This window comes from Nerophis lumbriciformis, linkage group LG32 (assembly GCF_033978685.3).
Source record: "Nerophis lumbriciformis linkage group LG32, RoL_Nlum_v2.1, whole genome shotgun sequence".
In the NCBI taxonomy this organism is placed as follows: Eukaryota; Metazoa; Chordata; class Actinopteri; order Syngnathiformes; family Syngnathidae; genus Nerophis; species Nerophis lumbriciformis.
Genome location: NC_084579.2, coordinates 2,563,213 through 2,578,032, shown reverse-complemented (window position 1 = coordinate 2,578,032; position 14,820 = coordinate 2,563,213). Strand labels below are relative to the sequence as shown.

At 35.6% G+C, this 14,820-nt stretch overlaps 1 protein-coding gene across 1 annotated transcript in view; it reads right to left on the bottom strand.

Moving 5' to 3' along the window:
• The window catches only part of stxbp4 (syntaxin binding protein 4), a 92,810-nt gene that overhangs the window by 16,183 nt on the left and 61,807 nt on the right, over positions 1-14,820 (bottom strand). Inside the window, exons 17-19 of the mRNA XM_061926682.1 lie at positions 3,218-3,379; positions 3,033-3,149; positions 1,212-1,261 (exon numbers count right to left, since the gene is read on the bottom strand). Coding sequence (XP_061782666.1) covers positions 1,212-1,261; positions 3,033-3,149; positions 3,218-3,379 — 329 coding nt within the window. The remainder of the gene's footprint in view (positions 1-1,211; positions 1,262-3,032; positions 3,150-3,217; positions 3,380-14,820) is intronic.

Here is a 14,820-nt window from a genome sequence, read left to right as displayed (position 1 = left end):
CCTCAGCTGGTTCCTCAGCTGGTTCCTCAACTGGTCCCTCAGCTGGTCCCTCAGCTGGTCCCTCAACAGTTCTCAAAAAGGGATTTGAGTCCATGGAACCGGTTCTTTTCTTATCAAACAACCGGGAGAACCGATTTCGAACATCATCCCTAATCATCATCACTGAAATCATCATCTTCGCCACCATCACAGTCATCATCATCATCCTCATGATCACAGTCATCATCATCATTACCATGTCACAGTCAGCTTGAAGGTCTTCCTCCTTCCCAGCACGTCATCCTACGCGTTGTCCTGGTTCCTCAGCTGGTCCCTCAGCTGGTCCCTCAGCTGGTTCCTCAGCTAGTTCCTCAGCTGGTTCCTCAGCTGGTTCCTCAGCTGGTCCTTCAGCTGGTCCTTCAGCTGGTACCTCAGCTGGTCCCTCAGCTGGTTCCTCAGCTGGTCCCTCAGCTGGTTCCTCAACAGGTTCCTCAGCTGGTCCCTCAGCTGGTCCCTCAGCTGGTTCCTCAACTGGTTCCTCAACTGGTTCCTCAGCTGGTTCCTCAGCTGGTCCCTCAGCTGGTCCTCAGCTGGTTCCTCAGCTGGTCCCTCAGCTGGTCCCTCAGCTGGTTCCTCAACTGGTTCCTCAGCTGGTTCCTCAGCTGGTTCCTCAGCTGGTCCCTCAGCTGGTTCCTCAACTGGTCCCTCAGCTGGTCCCTCAGCTGATCCCTCAGCTGGTTCCTCAGCTGGTCCCTCAGCTGGTCCCTCAGCTGGTCCCTCAGCTGGTCCCTCAGCTGGTCCCTCAGCTGGTTCCTCAGCTGGTCCCTCAGCTGGTTCCTCAGCTGGTCCCTCAGCTGGTTCCTCAGCTGGTCCCTCAGCTGGTTCCTCAGCTGGTTCCTCAGCTGGTCCCTCAGCTAATGCTAATTAGCAAATGTATATTAGCATCGAGCTAGCGCATTTTTGGAAAAGTGGAGCCCTACTTTGCTCACGTTGGAGCGTTTCTTTTAGTCAAGTTCTTTGTTGCCGTGGAAAATGTCAACATTAACGATGAGGCAGTTTGTCTGAATCCGCTCTCGGTGCTGCTGGAGTGATCGGCGAGTGCCAGATACAAAGGCAAACCGGGCGTGATTTATGTAGGTCTAAAAAAAAGATGCTCGTCGCGGCCGATACAGAATGCGAGTCATGGACGGTCACGCTCACTCACTGACATGGGAAGGTGGACTTGATGGTACCTGGAAGTCTTGGCGGGTCCAAGTCCTTCACGCAGGAACTCTTCCACATTCTGAGGAGCAAAGAAGACGACTTGTCAGTTCTATCTTTCGATAACTTGTTTGACTCGTCACTGGGGGTCAATCTGATATCATGTGCGATACAAGCAGTCTTGCAGCAGTGTTTACTTGTGTGTGATATCATGTGCGATACAAGCAGTCCTGCAGAGTGTTTACTTGTGTGTGATATCATGTGCGATACAAGCAGTCCTGCAGAGTGTTTACTTGTGTGTGATATCATGTGTGATACAGGCAGTCCAGCAGTGTTTACTTGTGTGTGATATCATGTGCGATACAAGCAGTCCTGCAGAGTGTTTACTTGTGTGTGATATCATGTGCAATACAGGCAGTCCTGTAGAGTGTTTACTTGTGTGTGATATCATGTGCGATACAAGCAGTCCTGCAGACTGTTTACTTGTGTGTGATATCATGTGCGATACAAGCAGTCCTGCAGACTGTTTACTTGTGTGTCATATCATGTGGGATACAGGCAGTCCTGCAGCGTGTTTACTTGTGTGTGATATCATGTACGATACAAGCAGCCCTGCAGCGTGTTTACTTGTGTGTGATATCATGTACGATACAAGCAGCCCTGCAGAGTGTTTACTTGGGTGTGATATCATGTGCGATACAAGCAGTCCTGCAGTGTGTTTACTTGTGTGATATCATGTGTGATACAGGCAGTCCTGCAGAGTGTTTACTTGTGTGTGATATCATGTGCACTACAAGCAGTCTTGCAGAGTGTTTACTTGTGTGTGATATCATGTGCGATACAAGCGGTCCTGCAGAGTGTTTACTTCTGTGTGATATCATGTGCGATACAGGCAGTCCTGCAGCATATTTACTTGTGTGATACAAGCAGTCCTTCAGAGTGTTTACTTGTGTGTGATATCATGTGCGATACAGGCAGTCCTGCAGTGTTTACTTGTGTGTGATATCATGTGCGATACAAGCAGTCCTGTAGAGTGTTTACTTGTGTGTGATATCATGTGCAATACAGGCAGTCCTGTAGTGTTTACTTGTGTGTGATACCATGTGCGATACAAGCAGTCCTGCAGACTGTTTACTTGTGTGTCATATAATGTGCGATAAAAGCAGTCCTGTAGAGTGTTTACTTGTGTGTGATATCATGTGCGATACAAGCGGTTCTGCAGAGTGTTTACTTCTGTGTGATATCATGTGTGATACAGGCAGTCCTGCAGCATATTTACTTGTGTGATACAAGTAGTCCTTCAGAGTGTTTACTTGTGTGATATCATGTGCGATACAGGCAGTCCTGCGGCATGTTTACTCGTGTAAAGCTGGGCGGACAGTTAACATCTAAATGCTTGTATAGTACTAAAGTCATTTACAAAATGTAAACATGCTAGGCTATAGGCTAGCAGCTACACAACAGCTAAGCACACAATAGCATGTAGGTAACAACCATTGAACAATACAAATGTCACATAATCATAGTTGTATATTACTTACACACACAAAGTCTCCACGGCAGTATTAGAAAGAATCCAGTAACAAAAGTGTCCGCATCATTCAACTTACTATGTCATGACCTTAACTTTGTCAATTATTGTGACCACAAGGTGTCACCAAAACAGGTACCACTCCACTTCAACTTAAAGACAGCGTAAGTTCCATTCTAGACAGTTAATAATAAATATGTTAGTGTTCTCTGTTTTGACTCTGATTCCTGCTGATATGGGATCAACATTGGTATCGCATTGGAAGCTGTATGGGCACACCCCCGGCCACTTCATTAGGTACAGCTGGACAAGGTCTTCGTACCTCCACAAAACTCAGCAGTTTTTCGGTGGACGTCTCAAAAGCCTTCCTGGCGGCGTCGCTCTTCCGCAGCTGACATTCCAGCACGGCCACGTTCTTCTTCAGCTGCTCGCCGTCTTCCTGACGCCGGACAGACAAAAGTCCAGGCTTAGTGCGTCCTCCTCCGGGCAGTGACGCTGCGTCCTCACCTGCCGGGCTCTTTGGTTCTTCAGGTCAGCGATCTCGGCCTCCAGCAGGTGGACCACCTCCTCGTAGTCCATCTCCATGCCTCGCGCCTGCCTCTGGGCCTCCTCCGCCAGCTGCATGCCGGCCCTGAGATCACGCAGCTCCTCCGCCCCTACTTTCGCTTCCTGAAAGACAAAGTACGGGTGAAAACGCCGTCACGATATCAGCGCTTTGTATCGCTCCAATCGGTAATTATCATTTTATGAACTGGGGAAAATAATGAGCAGGAGAAAAATGTGTTATACTCTCATAATGCATACGTTCTAGTTGTGTCCTCGCTAGCGGCTAATGTCCCTCTACAGTGCGGCAAAGTCAGTAATCGTCGCCTCTATGGCAGCAAATAAACAGTTTCTTACAAGTATAATTATCACTGGAGGACGAGAAATAGCTAAAGACACTACACGTCACACCGTAAGACAGTGGTTCTCAAACTTTTTTTTGTCATCCCCCACTTTGGACAAGGGGGAGTTTTCAAGCCCCACCTGCCCCCATCGCCCCAACAGAGCGCTAATGCCAAGCTTTAACATTTTCAAATTCATTGAACATCAAGTTGTATACATTCAAACTCAATAACATAAAATAACATTAAGTTCAATAACAAATAAAATAACTGTGCAGCTGTGGTATAACTTGCATCAAGTTCAATAATGAATAAAATAACTTCCATCAAGTTCAATAATAAATAAAACAAAAGTGTTATAACTTGCATCAAGTTCAATAATAAATCAAATAAAAGTGTTATAACTTGCATCAAGTTCAATAATAAATCAAAAAAAGTGTTATAACTTGCATCACGTTCAATAATAAATCAAAAAAAGTGTTATGACTTGCATCAAGTTCAATAATAAATAAAACAAAAGTGTTATAACTTGCATCAAGTTCAATAATTTAAAAAAAGTGTTATAACTTGCATCACGTTCAATAATAAATCAAAAAAAGTGTTATAACTTGCATCAAGTTCAATAATAAATCAAATAACTTGCATCAAGTTCAATAATAAATCAAAAAAGTGTTATAACTTGCATCAAGTTCAATAATAAATAAAACAAGTGTTATAACTTGCATCAAGTTCAATAATAAAAAAAAAGTGTTATAACTTGCATCAAGTTCAATAATAAATCAAATAACTTGCATCAAGTTCAATAATAAATCAAAAAAAGTGTTATAACTTGCATCAAGTTCAATAACAAATAAAACAAAAGTGTTATAACTTGCATCAAGTTCAATAATAAATCAAAAAAAGTGTTATAACTTGCATCAAGTTCAATAATAAATCAAAAAAAGTGTTATAACTTGCATCACGTTCAATAATAAATCAAAAAAAGTGTTATAACTTGCATCAAGTTCAATAATAAATCAAATAAGTGTTATAACTTGCATCAAGTTCAATAATAAATCAAAAAAGTGTTATAACTTGCATCAAGTTCAATAATAAATAAAACAAAAGTGTTATAACTTGCATCAAGTTCAATAATAAAAAAAAAGTGTTATAACTTGCATCAAGTTCAATAATAAATCAAATAAAAGTGTTATAACTTGCATCAAGTTCAATAATAAATCAAATAACTTGCATCAAGTTCAATAATAAATCAAAAAAAGTGTTATAACTTGCATCAAGTTCAATAATAAATAAAACAAAAGTGTTATAACTTGCATCAAGTTCAATAATAAATCAAAAAAAGTGTTATAACTTGCATCAAGTTCAATAATAAATAAAACAAAAGTGTTATAACTTGCATCAAGTTAAATAATAAATCAAAAAAAGTGTTATAACTTGCATCAAGTTCAATAATAAATCAAATAACTTGCATCAAGTTCAATAATAAATCAAAAAAAGTGTTATAACTTGCATCAAGTTCAATAATAAATAAAACAAAAGTGTTATAACTTGCATCAAGTTCAATAAAAAAAAAGTGTTATAACTTGCATCAAGTTCAATAATAAATCAAATAAAAGTGTTATAACTTGCATCAAGTTCAATAATAAATCAAATAACTTGCATCAAGTTCAATAATAAATCAAAAAAAGTGTTATAACTTGCATCAAGTTCAATAATAAATAAAACAAAAGTGTTATAACTTGCATCAAGTTCAATAATAAATAAAAAAAAGTGTTATAACTTGCATCAAGTTCAATAATAAATAAAACAAAAGTGTTATAACTTGCATCAAGTTCAATAATAAATCAAAAAAAGTGTTATAACTTGCATCAAGTTCAATAATAAATCAAATAACTTGCATCAAGTTCAATAATAAATCAAAAAAAGTGTTATAACTTGCATCAAGTTCAATAATAAAAAAAAGTGTTATAACTTGCATCAAGTTCAATAATAAATCAAATAAAAGTGTTATAACTTGCATCAAGTTCAATAATAAATCAAATAAAAGTGTTATAACTTGCATCAAGTTCAATAATAAATCAAATAACTTGCATCAAGTTCAATAATAAATCAAAAAAAGTGTTATAACTTGCATCAAGTTCAATAATAAATAAAAAAAAGTGTTATAACTTGCATCAAGTTCAATAATAAATAAAACAAAAAGTGTTATAACTTGCATCAAGTTCAATAATAAATCAAAAAAAGTGTTATAACTTGCATCAAGTTCAATAATAAATCAAATAACTTGCATCAAGTTCAATAATAAATAAAACAAAAGTGTTATAACTTGCATCAAGTTCAATAATAAATCAAAAAAAGTGTTATAACTTGCATCAAGTTAAATAATAAATCAAATAACTTGCATCAAGTTCAATAATAAATACAATAAAAGTGCCACTTTGCAATCTTTGCAAAAAAAAAAGGAGGAGCTATGCATTTGGCAAGACAGGGCAAGTGACAGCACTTTCCCCCAGGAGAGCCACCTTGCTTCACTGTGAAACAGCACGGCTGTATGATCAGCTCCCATTTCCTCACACAGTGCAGAGAACAGTCGCACTTTCAGTGGTCGTGTTTTGATCAAATTTACCGCGCTCACAACATCTGTTAAAACCTCATTGAGTTCGGGGCTGAGCTGCCTTGACGCGAGTGCTTCCCGGTGAATGACACAGTGTGTGCCCGTCACATTTTTGTTTCTCTGCAGGCGCTGGCTCTGGCTCGACGACCTTTGAGGTGCGAGTCACAAATGTATATATTTGTGTAATTGTGATCCACACATTAGCCTGCTACCCATCCGCGCGAAAGTTTGTTCCGCTTAGCCCCGCCCCCCTTAGTTACTGTTGCTATGTCTGTCAAACTTTCGCTCGTACCGAGAAATATAAAGCCTACAGTAAAAATAAGTACCGGTAATTTCCATTTATTTATATAGCGAATTTCACAGACAGAATCACAAAGTGATTTACAGTGTGTATAGAAAATGAAAGCATCGTAAAAAAAATAATCTAAGAATATAATAATTTAAAAAAATTTTTAAAGTGAAATTTCCTCCCGTTCCTCGCGCCCCACCTGTCATGTCTCTATTCCCCACCAGTGGGGCGCGCCCCACACTTTGAGAAACGCTGCCGTAAGAGGATATGCTAACCGCTAAGCGAGAGCTTTTGAGCGTAAACAAAGGAAGGCGGATCGATACAAATATCGACAGTAACGATACCAAGTAAAGTAGCAGTTACATTGATATTTTGACTTTTATTATTTACACACTCAGGAAATAAGTCCCCTTTAAGGGCAAAAAAGCAAAGGATTGAAATCAGAGCCAATAGTAGGAAACAATGTAAATATTAAATTGATACTGAGTGCTGATATTTACAGTAAACTAACACGCAGACGAATAATAACAACCAGGAAGGATGTAACATACGTTATATTTTCACAGAGATAAAAAAAGACGGACTTCTGACTGTAGACGGAAAAATCACATGCCTGATATTGTAAAACTTACAGACGTTGCTTGGAGTCATGAGTGAAGAATTTACACGAGTAAGAACACTATGGATGGCTTAAAAAAAAAAAAAAAAAAAGCACTACTGGAAAAGTTTTTATGATGGCTGTCAGTGGGGAAAAAAAAAATCCATACATTAGCCGCACCGTCTTCTAAGCCGCAGGGTTCAAAGCGTAGGAATTTATGGCATATTGTTATTCAGGCCACTACCTCAATACATTACACAGTGTGAAATAAATACCTGTCTTATATTCGTTATTTCTTTGAAATACGCAACTTTAAAAAAATTTTGCAGTCATTATAGGTATATTTGAGGTATATTTGACGAACATTTGAGGTATATTTAAGGCGCCTTCCTCACGGACACAACAGTGAACACACCACCTCTGCAAGGTTCCTCTTTGTGTTCCTGAGGAGAATATGCTTCTTTCTTCACCACCTATGATTCACCGCTCACAGCCAGATATGTGTGGCCATTGTTGAAAGGAAGTGTGTGTGTGTTCTTGTATTTCTAGCCTTCTTGAGACATGAAGAAGGAAAAGTGTCTTCCATATGAGGAGGTGTGAACAAGTGATGACATAAATCATGGTCCCAATAACATTGCATCTAATAGACAATGTCTCATTTGTGGTGACATCTATCAACATGAGGGTGGTCCCAAAAAGGAGGGATTTTTCTAGTTGACTGTGTGTCGCGTTTAAAAGTGCTCCCCCTCTGGTCAACATATGAAATAACAAGTGTGTGTAAGAATGTGAAGTGTGCCTCCTCTGGTCAACATATGTAATAAGAAAGATAATTTAAAGAAATTGAAATGTACCCCTTTGGCAAAAAAAAAAAAAATAATAAAATAAAATATATATATATATATATATATATATATATATGTATGTATGTGTGGGAAAAAAAATCACAAGACTACTTCATCTCTACAGGCCTGTTTCATGAGGGGTTCCCTCAATCATCAGGAGATTTTAATGGAAGCATTCACATACCATGGTTTATATAGGGCACAGAGTGTGTGGGTGCAGGCTGGCGTAGGGGCGTGGTGATTGGCTCATGTGTTACCTAGGAGGTGTTTCCGTCTGTGGCGGCATGCTGATACAATTTCGCTGTGCTTGTTGAGGGATGACAGGTCTGGACGGTATATAATAAACAGTTTCTCTTTCAAGCATAGGTTGCATCTTTTATTACCACTATTGTAAGGTGTGCTGGATGCAAGAATTTGCCATGTTATTGAATATTCAGCGGATACAATTTCACCCTCACCTATGAACCCACGCCAGGAAACCAACCAAAAAAGAACAGAAAACGAAACAACATCATCTGGTACAACCCCCCATACAGCAAAAACGTCTCAACTAACATTGGCCACAAATTCCTCACTCTGATTGACAAACACTTCCCCAAAGGCAACACCCTAAGAAAAGTATTCAACAAGAACAACATTAAATTGAGCTACAGCTGTATGAACAATATACAACAAATTATCTCAAACCACAACAAAACAATTGCAAATGAGCCGTCGGCCCCCGGACAGAGCGACTCCAAAACCAACAAAGGCTGCAACTGCCGCAAGAAACCTGATTGCCCTCTCAACGGGGGGTGCTTACAAACATCACTTGTTTACCAATCTAAGGTAACACGCGAGGACATTAACACATCCGACACATATGTAGGATTAACCGAGGGAGAGTTTAAAACCAGATGGAACAATCACAAGGCTTCTTTCAGGAACCAAAACCTGCGGAATACCACAGAACTCAGCAAACACATTTGGGACCTCAAAGACAATAATGTTGAATATTCAATAACATGGCAAATTCTTGCATCCAGCACACCTTACAATAGTGGTAATAAAAGATGCAACCTATGCTTGAAAGAGAAACTGTTTATTATTTACCGTCCAGACCTGTCATCCCTCAACAAGCGCAGCGAAATTGTAACAGCATGCCGCCACAGACGGAAACACCTCCTAGGTAACACATGAGCCAATCACCACGCCCCTACGCCAGCCTGCACCTACCCACTCTGTGCCCTATATAAACCATGGTATGTGAATGCTTCCATTAAAATCTCCTGATGATTGAGGGAACCCCTCATGAAACAGGCCTGTAGAGATGAAGTAGTCTTGTGATTTTTTTCCCACACATACATATATTGCGCTCTACTACGGTATCGAGCACTATTTTTTGGATAACCTTATTAAGATATATATATATATATATATATATATATATACATATATATATGTATATATAGACATACTGTGATAACTTGAAGTAAATAATTAAGAATATAAACCAATTACAAACAAAAAATAAAAAAATGAACTAAAAGCAGTCTTTTTCTCACAATGCGTCGACTTTTTTCTTATAAAATTGGGAACAATTTCTCACATTCTTTCTGTTTCTGTAATATTGCAATATTTTCTAGTAAAATTATTACTTTGTTACGTAAAAATATTACTTTTTAATGGTGACATTTGTCATATAAAATTCTAACTTTTATCACAATATTGCCTTTTTTTTGTGGTTCTTGTAAAATAGTGACATTTTTTGAGTAAAACTTTTACTTTTGTCATCATTTTGCCGAGTAAAATTCCGAGTATTATTATAATGTTGCCATAATTTAAAATGTTCTTATAAAATTGTGACTTTTGTTGAGTAAAATTACGACCCTTTTCATAAAATTGCCCAAAATGTAAGCTTTTCTTGTAAAATTGCGACTGTTATTGAGTAAAATTCCAACTTTTATCATAATATTGCACACATGTTCAGTTTTCCTTGTAATATTTTGACTTGCGTTGAGTAAAATTACGACTTTTATTATAAAAATGCCAAAATTCTAAGTTTTACTTGTGAAATTGTGACCTTTTTCTTGTGAAATTCCAAGTCATTTTTCACAACAAGCTTTTTTTTAATATATTTGCATTGAAAATGTTCTTATAAAATTGTGACTTTTGTTGAGTAAAATTACGACCCTTTTCATAAAATTGCCCAAAATGTAAGCTTTTCTTGTAAAATTGCGACTGTTATTGAGTAAAATTCCAACTTTTATCATAATATTGCACACATGTTCAGTTTTCCTTGTAATATTTTGACTTGCGTTGAGTAAAATTACGACTTTTATAATAAAAATGCCAAAATTCTAAGTTTTACTTGTGAAATTGTGACCTTTTTCTTGTGAAATTCCAAGTCATTTTTCACAACAAGCTTTTTTAAATATATTTGCATTGAAAATGTTCTTATAAAATTGTGACTTTTGTTGAGTAAAATTACGACCCTTTTCATAAAATTGCCCAAAATGTAAGCTTTTCTTGTAAAATTGCGACTGTTATTGAGTAAAATTCCAACTTTTATCATAATATTGCACACATGTTCAGTTTTCCTTGTAATATTTTGACTTGCGTTGAGTAAAATTACGACTTTTATTATAAAAATGCCAAAATTCTAAGTTTTACTTGTGAAATTGTGACCTTTTTCTTGTGAAATTCCAAGTCATTTTTCACAACAAGCTTTTTTTTAATATATTTGCATTGAAAATGTTCTTATAAAATTGTGACTTTTGTTGAGTAAAATTACGACCCTTTTCATAAAATTGCCCAAAATGTAAGCTTTTCTTGTAAAATTGCGACTGTTATTGAGTAAAATTCCAACTTTTATCATAATATTGCACACATGTTCAGTTTTCCTTGTAATATTTTGACTTGCGTTGAGTAAAATTACGACTTTTATAATAAAAATGCCAAAATTCTAAGTTTTACTTGTGAAATTGTGACCTTTTTCTTGTGAAATTCCAAGTCATTTTTCACAACAAGCTTTTTTAAATATATTTGCATTGAAAATGTTCTTATAAAATTGTGACTTTTGTTGAGTAAAATTACGACCCTTTTCATAAAATTGCCCAAAATGTAAGCTTTTCTTGTAAAATTGCGACTGTTATTGAGTAAAATTCCAACTTTTATCATAATATTGCACACATGTTCAGTTTTCCTTGTAATATTTTGACTTGCGTTGAGTAAAATTACGACTTTTATTATAAAAATGCCAAAATTCTAAGTTTTACTTGTGAAATTGTGACCTTTTTCTTGTGAAATTCCAAGTCATTTTTCACAACAAGCTTTTTTTTAATATATTTGCATTGAAAATGTTCTTATAAAATTGTGACTTTTGTTGAGTAAAATTACGACCCTTTTCATAAAATTGCCCAAAATGTAAGCTTTTCTTGTAAAATTGCGACTGTTATTGAATAAAATTCCAACTTTTATCATAATATTGCACACATGTTCAGTTTTCCTTGTAATATTTTGACTTGCGTTGAGTAAAATTACGACTTTTATAATAAAAATGCCAAAATTCTAAGTTTTACTTGTGAAATTGTGACCTTTTTCTTGTGAAATTCCAAGTCATTTTTCACAACAAGCTTTTTTAAATATATTTGCATTGAAAATGTTCTTATAAAATTGTGACTTTTGTTGAGTAAAATTACGACCCTTTTCATAAAATTGCCCAAAATGTAAGCTTTTCTTGTAAAATTGCGACTGTTATTGAGTAAAATTCCAACTTTTATCATAATATTGCACACATGTTCAGTTTTCCTTGTAATATTTTGACTTGCGTTGAGTAAAATTACGACTTTTATTATAAAAATGCCAAAATTCTAAGTTTTACTTGTGAAATTGTGACCTTTTTCTTGTGAAATTCCAAGTCATTTTTCACAACAAGCTTTTTTTAATATATTTGCATTGAAAATGTTCTTATAAAATTGTGACTTTTGTTGAGTAAAATTACGACCCTTTTCATAAAATTGCCCAAAATGTAAGCTTTTCTTGTAAAATTGCGACTGTTATTGAGTTAAATTCCAACTTTTATCATAATATTGCACACATGTTCAGTCTTCCTTGTAAAATTTTGACTTGCGTTGAGTAAAATTACGACTTTTATTATAAAAAATGCCAAAATTCTAAGTTTTACTTGTGAAATTGTGACCTTTTTCTTGTGAAATTCCAAGTCATTTTTCACAACAAGCTTTTTTTTTTAAATATATTTGCATTGAAAATGTTCTTATAAAATTGTGACTTTTGTTGAGTAAAATTACGACCCTTTTCATAAAATTGCCCAAAATGTAAGCTTTTCTTGTAAAATTGCGACTGTTATTGAGTAAAATTCCAACTTTTATCATAATATTGCACACATGTTCAGTTTTCCTTGTAAAATTTTGACTTGCGTTGAGTAAAATTACGACTTTTATTATAAAAATGCCAAAATTCTAAAGTTTTACTTGTGAAATTGTGACCTTTTTCTTGTGAAATTGTGACCTTTTTATTGGGAAATTCCAAGTCATTTTTCACAACAAGCTTTTTTAAAATATATTTGCATAGTATGTATTAGTGATGGGTTGATGAGGCGTCATGAAGCGTTTCGACACATTGCAAAACTGTATTGATACTGTGTCGATACTGTGTCACTAAATACTGACATCTGCTGGACATTAAAAATCCCTACAGGCAACCTATGGACCGACTCAACTGACACTGATTTGATGCCCTAGTACAGGGGTCACCAACCTTTTTGAAACCAAAAACTACTTCTTGGGTACTGATTAATGCGAAGGGCTACCAGTTTGATACACACTTAAATAAATAAATATATTGTCATCTGTAAGTTACACTTAAGAGTGATTTAAACAAGAATAGCTAAATAAATAAATTTATATATATATAAAAAATGGGTATTTCTGTCTGTCATTCCGTCGTACATTTTTTTTTCCCTTTTACGGAAGGTTTTTTGTAGAGAATAAATGATGAAAAAAACACTTAATTGAACGGTTTAAAAGAGGAGAAAACACGAAAAAATTAAAATAAAATTTTGAAACATAGTTTATCTTCAATTTCGACTCTTTAAAATTCAAAATTCAACCGACAAAAAGAAGAGAAAAACTAGCTAATTTGAATCTTTTTGAAAAAATTAAAAAAAGAATTTATGGAACATCATTAGTAATTTTTTCCTGATTAAGATACATTTTTGAATTTTGATGACATGTTTTAAATTGGTTAAAATCCAATCTGCACTTTGTTAGAATATTTAACAAATTGGACCAAGCTATATTTCTAACAAAGACAAATCAGTATTTCTTCTAGATTTTCCAGAACAAAATTTTTAAAAGAAATTCAAAATACTTTGAAATAAGATTTAAATTTGATTCTACAGATTTTCTAGATTTGCCAGAATAATTTTTTTGAATTTTAATCATAGTAAGTTTGAAGAAATATTTCACAAATATTCAGAAGCTAAAATATTTATTATTCTTTACAATAAAAATAAAATAAAATACTTGAACATTGATTTAAACTGTCAGGAAAGAAGAGGAAGAAATTCAAAAGGTAAAAAGGTATATTTGTTTAAAAATCCTAAAATCATTTTTAAGGTTGTATTTATTCTCTAAAATTGTATTTCTAAAAGTAATAAGAAGCAAAGTAAAAAATAAATGAATTTATTTAAACAAGTGAAGACCCATCCATCCATCCATTTTCTATCGCTTATTCCAAGTGAAGACCAAGTCTTTAAAATATTTTCTTGGATTTTCAAATTCTATTTGAGTTTTGTCTCTTTTAGAATTAAAAATGTCGAGCAAAGCGAGACCAGCTTGCTAGTAAATAAATACAATTTAAAAAATAGAGGCAGCTCACTGGTAAGTGCTGCTCTTTGAGCTATTTTTAGAACAGGCCAGCGGGCGACTGATCTGGTCCTTACGGGCTACCTGGTGACCGCGGGCACCGCGTTGGTGACCCCTGCCCTAGTATATACAATAATATAAACCGAGTCATTGTATTTCATTTAGGATTATTGCATATCTTCATTTAAATAAAAATATAGTTTTATCTTTTTTAGATACAGTCAATAAATAATGTGAACATGTATCATAACATGGACATCTAAGAGAATGTGTTGTGGATGATTGTGGACTGGGAATTTTTTTTATTTAATTTTTTTTTACACATTTTTATTAAAAAATAAAGTTTTTCCGACGTATTACATTTTAGACGATTTCTCTTCTTAGTTATTATTTCTCGGGCTGTAGAAAAGAGCCGCTCACAGGGCACAGAGGAGGCGACACAGTTGGCGTATCGGTCACGTGACCGAAACAGCTCATGATCGGTCACGTGACTTTCTAAAAGCGGTACGCGCACCGACACAGGGTTTCGCTCCATGAGCTCGACGCATGCGCCGATGCATCGGTGTTGCCGGACCCATCACTAGTATGTATATATTATTAATGTTGTAATACACATCTTTATATATATCTAGAATAGGGTGGTCCTAAAGAGGTAGGCATTTTTTGGAGGTCTCAAGAAGGTAAGAAATACAAGTGTGTGTGGGTGAGTGAGTGAGTGAGTGACTAATGGATGGCAGCATGAGCGGTCTCGTCTCCAGCTGCGGACTGAAGGTCTAAAGAGGTCTGCTCCTCAGCAACACATTAGAGAAGAACCTCGCCATGCATGAACCGGAGCATCAAGCGAGAAAAAAACAGTAGGAGACAAGAACACAAGTTTTTTTTTATATATACGATTTTAAAGATGATAAAACACACTTGAAAGATGCGACTCATGGGAGTCACAACAGTTGTAGCCTTCAAAGTCTCTAAAACAACTTCAAAACCCTCCAACGTTTTATATACACACTGCAATTATA